This window comes from Cydia amplana, chromosome 19 (genome assembly GCF_948474715.1).
Source record: "Cydia amplana chromosome 19, ilCydAmpl1.1, whole genome shotgun sequence".
In the NCBI taxonomy this organism is placed as follows: Eukaryota; Metazoa; Arthropoda; class Insecta; order Lepidoptera; family Tortricidae; genus Cydia; species Cydia amplana.
Genome location: NC_086087.1, coordinates 10,726,170 through 10,740,859, shown reverse-complemented (window position 1 = coordinate 10,740,859; position 14,690 = coordinate 10,726,170). Strand labels below are relative to the sequence as shown.

General features: G+C 43.6%; 3 protein-coding genes across 3 annotated transcripts in view; 1 reads left to right on the top strand and 2 right to left on the bottom strand.

Annotated features, from left to right (window-relative positions):
* Positions 1 to 278: 278 nt before the first annotated feature.
* LOC134656965 (actin-related protein 2/3 complex subunit 3) lies at positions 279 to 2,485 on the bottom strand. Its single transcript, XM_063512528.1, has 5 exons — positions 2,345 to 2,485; positions 2,091 to 2,267; positions 1,658 to 1,853; positions 1,205 to 1,266; positions 279 to 438 (listed from the first exon to the last, which is right to left on the bottom strand). The coding sequence occupies exons 1-5, from the start codon at positions 2,348 to 2,350 to the stop codon at positions 343 to 345; spliced, it is 537 nt and encodes a 178-aa protein (XP_063368598.1). The 5' UTR covers positions 2,351 to 2,485; the 3' UTR covers positions 279 to 342.
* Positions 2,486 to 2,732: 247 nt separating this feature from the next.
* On the top strand, positions 2,733 to 3,845 carry LOC134656970 (coiled-coil domain-containing protein 86). The gene is made up of 2 exons (XM_063512535.1): positions 2,733 to 3,024; positions 3,535 to 3,845. Exons 1-2 carry the CDS (start codon positions 2,834 to 2,836, stop codon positions 3,833 to 3,835), a joined length of 492 nt encoding a protein of 163 aa, XP_063368605.1. The 5' UTR covers positions 2,733 to 2,833; the 3' UTR covers positions 3,836 to 3,845.
* A 4,181-nt stretch (positions 3,846 to 8,026) lies between these two features.
* The window catches only part of LOC134657008 (signal peptide peptidase-like 3), a 29,222-nt gene continuing 22,558 nt past the window's right edge, over positions 8,027 to 14,690 (bottom strand). The window contains exons 7-10 of the mRNA XM_063512576.1: positions 12,602 to 12,738; positions 11,518 to 11,633; positions 10,429 to 10,587; positions 8,027 to 8,181 (exon numbers count right to left, since the gene is read on the bottom strand). Of these exons, the coding sequence (XP_063368646.1) occupies positions 8,107 to 8,181; positions 10,429 to 10,587; positions 11,518 to 11,633; positions 12,602 to 12,738 (487 nt within the window). The 3' untranslated portion in view covers positions 8,027 to 8,106. The remainder of the gene's footprint in view (positions 8,182 to 10,428; positions 10,588 to 11,517; positions 11,634 to 12,601; positions 12,739 to 14,690) is intronic.

Below are 14,690 nucleotides of genomic sequence, written 5' to 3'. Positions count from 1 at the left end.
ATTTGATATGCTCCTTCATGAGAAAATGTATTAACTTATTTTAGAGACAACTTAGTTTTTAAAAGTTGTTTACTATTTAAAAATCATTTGCACAATAAATCTAAAGTTGACTGAATGAATGCCATACATTTGTAAATTTTACATAAAATATACAAGTTAGGTATTATTTATTACACGCTCAAATCAAATGCCAACTATTTTCAGTATTTTATTGCTATAATACTCTTATGATGAAACAATAAAATTCTTTAAAGGATATTTAATGTGTAAGAATCATGATAAGTAAAATAAATGCTTATAATATAAATATAAAGTGAGTACATAAATGTTTTGCATCCTGTTTTACTGTCCGGGCCCGGAGAGGGACTTGTCCATGAATTTCCTCTTGGCAAAGCAGAGCCACCATTTGCTGGGCTTTCCGTCCTCTGTGGCAAACACCTGGAACAATAGTACATAGGTATCAGTTTTATGTCAACTATGTACTCTATGTACCTAGTCAGTTGAATAGTTTTTATTTTATAGAATTATAAATATCTCACCATTGTTACTTAAATCTTAATGTTAAATAAAAAATTTAAACTACAAAAAAAAGCTCTAAATCTCAAAAGACAGGCTGGGCTTAAAAAGTCCTAACAAAGTGACCAAAAAGCCGACAGACCGTTCTTTAGCTATATTCTTAAAAAGTTGCCATACTGGACCATAGGGATTCAGATATATTATGATTGTTCAATAGATAGATAGAGAATCAGATATATAGTTAGATCTCGTATTTTTTTTTTAACCATAATAGTAACTTTCGGTAAGAGCGTGCGACTTGCAATCCGGAGGTCGCGGGTTCAAACCCCGGCTCGTACCAATGAGCTTTTCGGAACTTATGTACGAAATATCATTTGATATTTCACCAGTCGCTTTTCGGTGAAGGAAAACATCGTGAGGAAACCGGACTAGTCCCAATACGGGCCTAGTTTACCCTCTGGGTTGGAAGGTCAGATCAGATGGCAGTCGCTTTCGTAAAAACTAGTGCCCACGCCAATAACTGGGATTAGTTGCCAAGCGGACCCCAGGCTCCCATGGGCCGTGGCAAAATGCCGGGACAACGCGAGGCCGAAAAATAGTAACTTTCCCCTGAAGCAGATACCATTGTCTGTGTACACTTGGAAGTTGCAACTCTCAGTAGTGATGGCTTCAATAAATAAAAAATTACCTTTTCACAGACTCTAGCACCAGTCTCATGTCTCAGTTGCTGTAAATACTGTCGCATCAAATCTGTAAAAAAAAACCACATTTATACATTTTCTCACTCTATAGTTTTATGGACACATTATTCAGGTGACTCAAACTGCCCAAAGTGGAAAAAACTGTGTCTTTAACCCCAACATACTTATAGGAAGTCGAAAAAAAGTAAAGTGAAGTTTGCTAATAATAATTATACCCGTAATTCCTGGTTAAATATTTACAATTATAATTCACCACATATTCCCAAAAGGAACCAGTTGCACATTATATATTTTCCTGTGCCATATTATATTTCCTTAACAATGGTGTCAGTTAGAGCAACAATAAATAGCAGAATATTTTTCAACAAAACCCAAACATGTTTAGGAATGTTTGTAAGTTGTAAGAGAAAAAATTTTTGGAAAAACTATTTATCACCCACCACCTTCTTGAGGAGTAGAGGGCTTGGCATACACAGAGTTGAGCGGGAATCCTGCCTCGCCAGGGATGTCAAACTTGGATATGGCCAGCATGTACATCTCCTGCTGGCCCTGGTTCTTGTTGGAGCACTTCTGGAGCCGCTTCAGGCACTCAGAGACGTACAGGGTCAGGTAGATGAGCACTCTGTCTGCGTCAGACTGAAAAAAGACTACCATAAGTATTCATTGAGGTTAATTATTTGTTATGGCAATTTAACACACTTATGGCATTTATAAACATTTTTTATATGAACAAACTGTTCTTTGGCCAGATAAGGTAAACTGACCCAATATTGGTGCTGAAAAGTCACTTCACTTTTGGGGTGATAGAGGAGTAGTATTATAATATTAGATACATTTCAACTAATTTTATAATAAGAATTTTGCTTATGTTACCTTAATTTCATAGAACCTAAAAAACACATTAGCTTTAAAATAATTAAGTGCTTCATCGATAATGTCTAGTTCCAACTTGGCGTTGTTCGGGGCGGGTCCCCGGTTGGCCGTGCGTAGCGGCAGCAACGCCAGGTTGCCGATCGACTGAGTGTAGTCCGTTAACGTTGAATGATACGCCTGCAAGCAAAGGGCACTGTAAACTTGTAATAGCACACTTGAAATAGCAAATTTACTATAATCTTAACACGACATACAGGCATTTTTTACAGTTTCGTGGTTTTCCTTGTGTGAATCGTCCACTAAAAACTACACCTTCTCGTTTTAATTCTTAAGGTGGATTTCACAGCGTTTCAGAAATTCGTGAACACACTATTGACCAAACTTCCTGTAAAATCTAAACTGAAATCACAAATTTATCAAAAATCAAAATTTAGTCACACACAGAGAACTGACAGATATGAATCATTTGTGATTATTTTCAAAATAGATTACAATACAGTATTTGAACGTTCCCCAATGTTTCCAAATGAGAGTACAATCAGGTTAGCCAACATTAGAATATAGGCGTCTAAAACAGCGACACTAACACTCCTAACCACTGTCAAGAGTGTCAGTGACATAACATTTACACTACCTACACGTGTGTTTATTTCACGTTTATTTCTCGTGAGTTCATTGAATAAATTGAATTACAGTTGCTATTTATTGTATTCTTACCTGTGTAAGTGTACTCAGTGTTGAAAATGGCACAACCTGTAGAGGACCAAGTCCTCTCTATAGTAAACAGTTTAAAACAAAATCAAGAAAAGGAACTTGAAGATACAGTTGAAACTCAAACTTCTAAGTCTTCGTCAAATAAAGAGAAGACACAAAACCCAGACACTATAAGGGGTCGTCCTAAATCGGGGCGCTTTTGGAAAACGCAAAAAGAAAGGTAAAATATCCTGCACTTTATTATACACCGTGTTTTTATTGAATTCCGTTAACTTCGGGGTATGGTTAAGTACGTTTAAGAGAACTAAATGGCATAGTTAATTTTCAAAGCATATAGCGTTGTTGTGACACGGGTTTTACGTTTAACTCAACCAAACAACTGAAATCTGTGACATATCAATGTCATTTCGAACATCGATCGACCGAGATTGTACTTAAGTTTAGTAGCAAATGTATGAACTCATTCTAAACACTAATCAATATGTAAACCAGCCCTAAGGCAAGTGTACACGCTTGTAGAGGCCTTATAAGAAAAAAAAAATTATTGATTATCTCCGAAATGGAGTTAATTAGAATATCGGTGTCTTTGAGAAAGTTACTTGATTTAAGCTCAGGAATGCACCCTTGAAATTAACGGAAATAAAAAAAACACAGTGTATAATCTAGTATATTTTTATAATCTTTCCTCTACTAGTTACCTAAATAAAATAACCCATATGTATCCTTTCAGGTTTGCAACAGTGAATAAGACAAAAGGGCTTACGCAAGATTTTAAAAAGAAAACTGCCCTAAGGCTAGAGCTAAAGAGGACTAAAGAATTATCCCGGCAAGTTTTAGAAGAATTGAAACAAAAAGAACAAACGAGAAAAGAAAGGAGAAGAGAGAATATCAAGCGTTCGGCCGAGAACAAGGCAAAGGCTGAGGTTGTTCAGGTCATCACTAACTCTGCCAAACTGAAGAGGATGCGTAAGAAGCAGCTGAGGTTCGTCCAAAAACGGGACACTAATAAAGAAGTTGAGGCAAATAAATAGAAATTTCATATGATTTGTTTTATTGAATGGTGCTGTCTTCACCAACCCAAGAACACATAACAACAAAATTTAACACATTCACTGTCCCAACTGTCAACCTTACGGCCTTTTAATAGAGGCTTGCTGTGACCCATATGCGGGGCACTGGACAGTGAATGTGTTCAGTTACTAGATTACGAAATATTATCAAAACTAAATGTCAATGCATTGTAGTGCTTTGATTGCAAAATGATAAGACACTTGTAATTGGGAATATTTCCAACTGTATTTTGATAAGGGTTTTTAAATAAAATACTTTTCTACTTCCATCTAATATTTTTATTAGGTATTCTGTCAGTATTATTTCACAGTACTTATATAATAAAAATACTAAATGCTTTTTCCCAATTTTGTGGATACTGAATGTTAATTTGGGCGATATTTACATCAGTAGTGCAATCTTTGACAAGACAAGATGTGATACTTGATACAACATCAATCTTTTATTAAGTATATATGTTTGTATGTACATCAATGAAAACTCTGAATGATAGGTACTTTACACAATAAAATCTAAATGCACCAAAATAAGTAATGATCACCCTTAAAATAGACAAAACATGTTACTTTTAAACATTCCGTAGAAACACTTTATTAGGATAGGTTTAGTTTATCATAAACACTAATATTCGTACAATACAAACAGATAAATTGATGCTTTTCAAATTCATATTCCATACATAGTTGTAAGCCTCAATAAATTATATCACTTTTCGTCATAATCAGAAAAATACTGTTTAATGTATATCTCCACATTGTAAACTTATTATTATCCTTTATCAATAACTACTAAAAACATTTATTCAAAGTAAATCAAAAATCAAATCACACATACCAAGTATATAATTAATTATCATAATATGAATCTTATGATGTAGTGTCTTACATAACATCATTCATTAAATTCAATCAAATAATTTACAACAACAATACAGTTGTGTGAATAATAACAACATTAGACATAGCTTACACCTACATCCAACTAACTCCCATAACATATAGAAATTCTAAATCTTTATTGAAAACATCAGTCTAAGGCAGTGACAACATAGTTTGATCATTGATATAACCAAAATGATGATTTGGCGGTTTCAAAATGACTAAGTTACCATCAGCAAAAAAAACCGTATGCTTTGACATACAACAGTTTAAAGATCCCAACCAACTCATTTGTGACACGTATCAAAATATATCAAATCCACAGTAGCTTAAAGAGATTCTTAGAGAGATCTTTGCCTATACCATAGAGAAAAAAATACATAGATTGGTCACTCCATACATCAGTTTTGGTATTAAATAGCATAAAACTTTCCGGTCGGTCGGTGCTACATCTATAAGATTCAGTACTGATAGTTCCGCTATTCGATGCTAGATGTAGACACTGAAATTAATAGTCCTGATGTATGGAGTGAGCACTCTTGTCTTACTATATTTTTCTATGCCTATACGTGCAATCAATTTTACTTAAACTGAGTACATATGACAACCCCCAGGGCAAGTTATTTGGCGTTCTTTTTCTTCGTATTATTTTGGCACGCTTGGCTTTAAACATCCCTCGCCCACGAGGGTTGCCGACCTAATAATATAGATGCATTGCATGTAGCTTGTGACATTACAGTTTAAAAAGGCGATTACAAAACCCTGCAAAAATGCTTCTCCTTGAGTATTGTGATGTCATAATATCGTTGTACACTAAGTTCAGATGAAATGTGAATGAAAATGAAAAAAAAAAAAAGGTTGAAATGAGACATGTGATTTGTTCCTTACAGTAAGCGTAATGTTGGCATATTCTTACATCAGTTATATGTAGTTGCGCATATAATTGAAGGGCTCTGAATATAATACATATAAAATACTGGGAAGTAATTGATTGTTCATGACATATGAAATATGTAGGAAAGTAACGACACTGTTCAACAAAATATACTTTTGACGAGCTCAATTACGCTCATACATTTCTACATTTAAGTATATTCGAAAATTAACATTGACAACTTCGTTTATCTTATTAAACGCCAATTTCACAATTAAACTTCCAAAGTAGGCGGCTCAAGTAGCTTGCCACTTGTGTATTAGATGCCACTGAAATGATTAAATTAGTGAAGAATATAATACAATAATGAAATTAAACTTAATACCGAATAAAACGCACTGGTCTTGTTCCTTAGCATACTTTACAAGAGGTGTTAAAAGTTACCCTGTGCTGTAACTTCCCTTCGACTAAAATTATTTATTAATTAGAAAAAAAGCGTATCATCTAGCCTATCATACACCTTATAATATGTCTTTACGTTAACGCTTCAATTCACTTCATATAGCCGAGAGCAGTACAGCTCGAGAGGCGAGAGGGAAGTTATACCACCTAATTTATACCACTAGTGCACTAGTACTTGAGAGTACAAGTACACTAGTGATTGAGAGAAATGGAAGGTTTTGTTTTACTTAGTATTGGTACCAAATGTACCAATTGAAGCTAGAACATAGGTTGTTACCACAGACAAGACATCCTCCAGGCTGAGCATAGTAGCGCTACCCCCTCTGCCACAAATATACGGTACTTTTACTCCATTTTCGAGTCAAAGTGTCATTGTGTGACGTCCGTGTCTGAACGGACCAATCACGGCACGGGACTCGCTCACCTCGTCCCCCGCACCCCAGTATTTTTGGCAGCATCGGTTTCATGAAATAATTGCTCTAAATTCCGCCTAGAGGATTCCTAGTCTATGGTTGTTACACTTGTTACATAAAACATGTGGTGGAATGATTTTTGCTTGGTTATCGCTAAAATTCTTTACACCTTAACATTCAAATAAATTATTAGCTACCTCTCATATATTTCACCTAGAAATATCATTATATTTTTTATAGCTTTTTGGAAATTAAAAGAAACAAATAGTCATTGTAAAATAATCTTGGCTACCTATCAACATAGATAATATGATGACACTTGTCCGTCTGATTCCCTAGCCCGCAACACGAGCTATATACAAAAGTACGGTTAGTGTCCTTTATTGATCGAAAGCCTTAAAAAATAAGAGCTGCTCAAATGCGGCTTGACCACACAAGTTCTGACTTAAGCTCTGATTAAGGTCTAGTGTTCTGACACTAGACCTTAATCAGAGCAAATCTTGCGTAAACCATAAACTTATTATAATTAGATAAAATTTAGGTTACCTTTCCATTGGCAAGCCAGTTAACATGAAACTTGGTTCTCGCTTTAACAGTACATTTTTACAGGTGTTTTTACAGTATTTATTATAACTTTAATCAAAGGTGGTGTCACTTAAATCCCTCGCTATGCTCAGGATTCTAGAAGTACATCGTAGTATCACATCGAGCACGTTATACCACCGTACCAATTAGAAAACAAATATTACGGTCGTAATACAAATACAGGGTGACTAAAATATAACGGAGACCAAGCCACCGGATACTATATTCGTTAGGGCTCATTTAGACGGTGCGAGAACTCGCATGCGAGTTCCATTACATTGCGTCTTTTGATCGGTCGGCTGAATTGACGTAACCTCAATGGTCCGCAATGTAACTAAAATCGTATACGAGTTCGCGCGCCGTCTAAATGGGCCCGTGTACGAACTGAGTGGACGCTCGAGCGGGGCGTGCGGCGATTACAATAACACGTGGATGCGAGAAGCAGTACATCTGTACGGCTACCATCAGTTTGGCACTGACAGAAGCGCCATCGAGAACGTAATTTACTTTCGGTACATCTCGCTCGTACTCGCATATTAGGGCGAACGAGATGTATAGAAAGTAAATACGTTCTCGATAGCGTATATGTCAGTTTTGACACTGTCAGTGACTCATGGTACGGGCTCTGCACGCATCTGTATAGTCATAGAGAAAAAAATACATAGAGTGCTCACTCCATATATCAGTTTAAGTGCCAAAAAGACTATTAGCATCTAGCATCGAGTAGCGGAACTATCAGTACTGCTAGTTGACAATAGATGTAGCACCGACCGGAAAGTCTTATGCCGTTGAGATAAGACTTTCCGGTCGGTGCTACATCTATTGTCAAGTAGCAGTACTGATAGTTCCGTTACTCGATGCTAGATGTAGACACTGAAATTAATAGTCTGAACTGATGTATGGAGTGAGCACTCTATGTATTTTTTTCTTAGTTAAGCGAGAGTGTTCATGAATGGGAGGTACCCGTTAGCGGAGGTGTGTGAGGTGGAGTCCTACCCGCCTGGGCGGCGGCGAGGCAGTCACACGTCGAAGTCGGCGCCGCCCTTGCCGGTGGGCGCGATGAACGGCTCGCTCCACATTCTCCGGAGATCGCCCTGCGAATAGTACACACGTGTTACAAATCGTTTGTATATGTCACCGTAAAATTGTAAAGTCGTCAGTTTACAATTTCGCTAGTTAAATTATCGGCTCGTACACGACATTACGCGACGGCGGCAGCGACAACTATAGGTGGGAACGTAAGGTCCGATCGCTGTCTCGCTCTAACCTTTGGTTATCGCTGCCGCCGTCGCAAGTCGCTCAATGTCGTGGCCGAGCCGTATAAACTGACGGTAGGAAGATTATAAACTAATCTAACCATGGAGTACAAAATACTAGGGAAGTGACACGAGTCTGGATTACTATCTGTGGATTACTATTTATAAGATAGTGCTATCTGGTGTCGCGTAGCGCGTAGTCAAGGGCACTAGGTACAGCAGCGCGGGCTGCGCGGCCTTGAACACCTCGTCAGCAGCAGGGTAGACTAGCCCGGAGGTGGTTACCTTCACGTAGGCCATGGTGAGCAGCGGCAGCAGCGTGAAGGGCACGAGGTACAGCAGCGCGGGCTGCGCGGCCTTGAACACCTCGTCAGCAGCAGGGTAGACTAGCCCGGAGGTGGTTACCTTCACGTAGGCCATGGTGAGCAGCGGCAGCAGCGTGAAGGGCACGAGGTACAGCAGCGCGGGCTGCGCGGCCTTGAACACCTCGTCAGCAGCAGGGTAGACTAGCCCGGAGGTGGTTACCTTCACGTAGGCCATGGTGAGCAGCGGCAGCAGCGTGAAGGGCACGAGGTACAGCAGCGCGGGCTGCGCGGCCTTGAACACCTCGTCAGCAGCAGGGTAGACTAGCCCGGAGGTGGTTACCTTCACGTAGGCCATGGTGAGCAGCGGCAGCAGCGTGAAGGGCACGAGGTACAGCAGCGCGGGCTGCGCGGCCTTGAACACCTCGTCAGCAGCAGGGTAGACTAGCCCGGAGGTGGTTACCTTCACGTAGGCCATGGTGAGCAGCGGCAGCAGCGTGAAGGGCACGAGGTACAGCAGCGCGGGCTGCGCGGCCTTGAACACCTCGTCAGCAGCAGGGTAGACTAGCCCGGAGGTGGTTACCTTCACGTAGGCCATGGTGAGCAGCGGCAGCAGCGTGAAGGGCACGAGGTACAGCAGCGCGGGCTGCGCGGCCTTGAACACCTCGTCAGCAGCAGGGTAGACTAGCCCGGAGGTGGTTACCTTCACGTAGGCCATGGTGAGCAGCGGCAGCAGCGTGAAGGGCACGAGGTACAGCAGCGCGGGCTGCGCGGCCTTGAACACCTCGTCAGCAGCAGGGTAGACTAGCCCGGAGGTGGTTACCTTCACGTAGGCCATGGTGAGCAGCGGCAGCAGCGTGAAGGGCACGAGGTACAGCAGCGCGGGCTGCGCGGCCTTGAACACCTCGTCAGCAGCAGGGTAGACTAGCCCGGAGGTGGTTACCTTCACGTAGGCCATGGTGAGCAGCGGCAGCAGCGTGAAGGGCACGAGGTACAGCAGCGCGGGCTGCGCGGCCTTGAACACCTCGTCAGCAGCAGGGTAGACTAGCCCGGAGGTGGTTACCTTCACGTAGGCCATGGTGAGCAGCGGCAGCAGCGTGAAGGGCACGAGGTACAGCAGCGCGGGCTGCGCGGCCTTGAACACCTCGTCAGCAGCAGGGTAGACTAGCCCGGAGGTGGTTACCTTCACGTAGGCCATGGTGAGCAGCGGCAGCAGCGTGAAGGGCACGAGGTACAGCAGCGCGGGCTGCGCGGCCTTGAACACCTCGTCAGCAGCAGGGTAGACTAGCCCGGAGGTGGTTACCTTCACGTAGGCCATGGTGAGCAGCGGCAGCAGCGTGAAGGGCACGAGGTACAGCAGCGCGGGCTGCGCGGCCTTGAACACCTCGTCAGCAGCAGGGTAGACTAGCCCGGAGGTGGTTACCTTCACGTAGGCCATGGTGAGCAGCGGCAGCAGCGTGAAGGGCACGAGGTACAGCAGCGCGGGCTGCGCGGCCTTGAACACCTCGTCAGCAGCAGGGTAGACTAGCCCGGAGGTGGTTACCTTCACGTAGGCCATGGTGAGCAGCGGCAGCAGCGTGAAGGGCACGAGGTACAGCAGCGCGGGCTGCGCGGCCTTGAACACCTCGTCAGCAGCAGGGTAGACTAGCCCGGAGGTGGTTACCTTCACGTAGGCCATGGTGAGCAGCGGCAGCAGCGTGAAGGGCACGAGGTACAGCAGCGCGGGCTGCGCGGCCTTGAACACCTCGTCAGCAGCAGGGTAGACTAGCCCGGAGGTGGTTACCTTCACGTAGGCCATGGTGAGCAGCGGCAGCAGCGTGAAGGGCACGAGGTACAGCAGCGCGGGCTGCGCCGCCTTGAACACCTCGGCCGACACCGTGGCCGTCAGCAGCCCCAGGAAGTAGCCGAGCAGCGAGCAGTGGAAGTACGTCAGCCGGGAACCCTGGAACATTTACCACAACCCTGTGATGAAAAATGCTGAGAGCTGGGAAACATGTGAATCGGTTATAATTATCAATCGCTAGAAACCTGCCCCAGCTTCGCACGGGTTAACAAATTATTTGCGTAGTTTTAAAGATCTAAGCATACATAGGCACAGACAGACAGCAGGAAGCGACTTTGTTTTATACTATGTAGTGATATGATATTCGCCTACGGCTCATAAAAGACATCTCGGGACTATAATTGAAATATACGTGCATGTTAACCGAAGACTATTTATGGAATAATGACACACTTTCCACATTTGCATTGAAATGTACTACTGTCTGTCTGTCTGTCTGTGTACCTCTTAACACATTCATTGCCACCCAGCCAAACAAGACATCCGCGCCAGGCCACAAAAATTTCGTCATATAAAGCTTCTGACACTTAGAGACATTTACACCTCTAAATAAGTTTAAATTTTTTTTTCCATGTATCTGTTTTGTTTTTATTTTAATATTATTATTATAGTTTTTTTATGTAATTCGACATTAAGAGACCTTATACATCTCTAAGTAATTGTATTACGTTAGTTTGATTTGGTAGTTGTAGTTGTATTTAATAATTGTTGATGTATTATTATTATTATTTTGCTTGTATGTAAATTCAATGTTGACGTGTAAAAGTGCCCTTGTGGCCTATTTGCTGAATAAATGTTGAAGTTGAAGTTGAACTTTAGTACCACGATTCCGACTGTCCGGCCCATAAAATACCCGATAGTTGGGTTTTGGGCACTGAATGTGTTAAACTCTTCATGGCTAAACCGTTGATCTGATTAAGATGAAAATATGGTAATGAAATAGTTTAAGTCCTGCGGAAGAAGGACCAGGATAATTTAAACTCGTACCATGTAGTCGGTAGGTTAGTAAAGTATTTAGAGAAGGTTCACCATGGAGCGGGGTCCGGGCACCTGCCCCATCTGGCACACGAGCGTGGCCTTCTTGTACGCGTCGTAGCGGAGCACGAAGCATAGCAGCAGACCCGGCATCACGATGTCGCCCAGACCTGACAATTAATGTTAGCGTATAATTATGAGTATTATGACAACATAGCTAAAAGATATAAATAATACGGGGCAGGACCAGTTTTACTGGCGTGAAGTGGCAATGTCAAGTTTGTAGCTTAAAACTTTTTCCACTACGAGATGGCAGTCTATCCGACACGCACCGTATGCGCTGTAGCGAGCCACTACTACTCTGAGCGCCTACCGCGAACCACGTTCGACATGTTGCCTCTCTGTCGCACTTGTAAATTCGTACGTAAGTGTGACAGGGAGGTAACACGTCGAACGTGGTTCGCCGTAGACCCTCTGATCAGCCTCTCGCTCCACGGCTGTGGGATAGCGGCCCGGCACAGCTGAAGCAGCGGAAATATGGAAGCAGCCATCTATCGATGGTGTGCCATGTCTCATAGAACATTGTACAGTACAATCTCAGTAATCCGGCACTAATGCTGACACAAAAGATCCGGATTACTGGAATTAGAGCAAATCTGCATATTTATATTTATTATATATAACGTAGGTATTCTTTATATTTGAAATATTGTTACTTCTAATTTTTATCTTATATTATTTATTTTCGCCCTCTTTTATAATTTTATTGACTTTCCTCTAGTCTATTGTACTCAGTGCTATATTTGTCTACGTTCTTCATCAAATCTCATCTACTCAAAGGTTAACTGGAAGAAATCCCTTAAAGGGATAAGTTCGCCTTTGTACTGCCTATCCTGTGCCATAAATTTGTGTTTTGTGTTTTGTACAATAAAGAGTTTATACATACATACATTTCGATTTTAGCATGTGGTAGAAATAAATTTTACTAAAATACTAAATTCAAAGAAAATTTTACTGTTGTACCCCAATTTTAGTGCCGGATTACTGGGTATACCGGACAATCGAAGTGCCGGATTATCGAGATTTCACTGTATATTACGCGCGACCAGCGTCAGCGTAGGAGAAAACCGGACCTTACCGAGCATGGAGAAGTGTCCCTGGTGGTGCATGGAGGGGAACACGAGCTTGGCGGGCAGCGACAGCTTGGGCGCGTCGCGCATGGCGCCGCCCAGCTGCAGGCGCCGCGCCACCACGTTCATGGGGTTCTCCGCCGGCCTGCACACACACACACACACACACATCATTTATTGAGAACACAGAGGAGACCAAATCTGCTAGAAACCTGCTACACGTGATCAGTAGGGAATAGCACAAAGTTTTTTTAGCACAATTTTAAGTTTTCATTTTAAGCTTAGAATAAATTTAAAAGTGGAAAAATTACTGTCTTGGGTGAGACTTGAACTCACGGCCTCTGGTAGTATCGATATACTCCAGAGCTCTGTCATCAGAGCCACCAAGTTTTCATTTTCGGCCACAAGGGGGACTCTCCAAATAAAAGCGCGCATAAAGCGACGTCTTCAACTGACCTGGTGGCGACCTTGACCATGACATTGGTGGTGAAGATGTAGCTGAAGAACACCCAGAACACGTCGTACAGCAGCAGCCCCGTGAGCAGCAGGGTGGACACTTTCAGTGAGGGGAGGCGGATTATAGGGATGTCTCCAACTGACCTGGTGGCGACCTTGACCATGACATTGGTGGTGAAGATGTCCGAGCTGAAGAACACCCAGAACACGTCGTACAGCAGCAGCCCCGTGAGCAGCAGACTGGACACTTTCAGTGAGGGGAGGCGGATTAAAGCGATGTCTCCAACTGACCTGGTGGCGACCTTGACCATGACATTGGTGGTGAAGATGTCCGAGCTGAAGAACACCCAGAACACGTCGTACAGCAGCAGCCCCGTGAGCAGCAGACTGGACACTTTCAGTGAGGGGAGGCGGATTAAAGCGATGTCTCCAACTGACCTGGTGGCGACCTTGACCATGACATTGGTGGTGAAGATGTCCGAGCTGAAGAACACCCAGAACACGTCGTACAGCAGCAGCCCCGTGAGCAGCAGACTGGACACTTTCAGTGAGGGGAGGCGGATTAAAGCGATGTCTCCAACTGACCTGGTGGCGACCTTGACCATGACATTGGTGGTGAAGATGTCCGAGCTGAAGAACACCCAGAACACGTCGTACAGCAGCAGCCCCGTGAGCAGCAGGGTGGACACTTTCAGTGAGGGGAGGCGGATTATAGGGATGTCTCCAACTGACCTGGTGGCGACCTTGACCATGACATTGGTGGTGAAAATGTACGAGCTGAAGAACACCCAGAACACGTCGTACAGCAGCAGCCCCGTGAGCAGCAGACTGGACACTTTCAGTGAGGGGAGGCGGATTAAAGCGATGTCTCCAACTGACCTGGTGGCGACCTTGACCATGACATTGGTGGTGAAGATGTCCGAGCTGAAGAACACCCAGAACACGTCGTACAGCAGCAGCCCCGTGAGCAGCAGACTGGACACTTTCAGTGAGGGGAGGCGGATTAAAGCGATGTCTCCAACTGACCTGGTGGCGACCTTGACCATGACATTGGTGGTGAAGATGTCCGAGCTGAAGAACACCCAGAACACGTCGTACAGCAGCAGCCCCGTGAGCAGCAGACTGGACACTTTCAGTGAGGGGAGGCGGATTAAAGCGATGTCTCCAACTGACCTGGTGGCGACCTTGACCATGACATTGGTGGTGAAGATGTCCGAGCTGAAGAACACCCAGAACACGTCGTACAGCAGCAGCCCCGTGAGCAGCAGGGTGGACACTTTCAGTGAGGGGAGGCGGATTATAGGGATGTCTCCAACTGACCTGGTGGCGACCTTGACCATGACATTGGTGGTGAAGATGTCCGAGCTGAAGAACACCCAGAACACGTCGTACAGCAGCAGCCCCGTGAGCAGCAGGGTGGACACTTTCAGTGAGGGGAGGCGGATTATAGGGATGTCTCCAACTGACCTGGTGGCGACCTTGACCATGACATTGGTGGTGAAGATGTCCGAGCTGAAGAACACCCAGAACACGTCGTACAGCAGCAGCCCCGTGAGCAGCAGGGTGGACACTTTCAGTGAGGGGAGGCGGATTATAGGGATGTCTCCAACTGACCTGGTGGCGACCTTGACCATGACATTG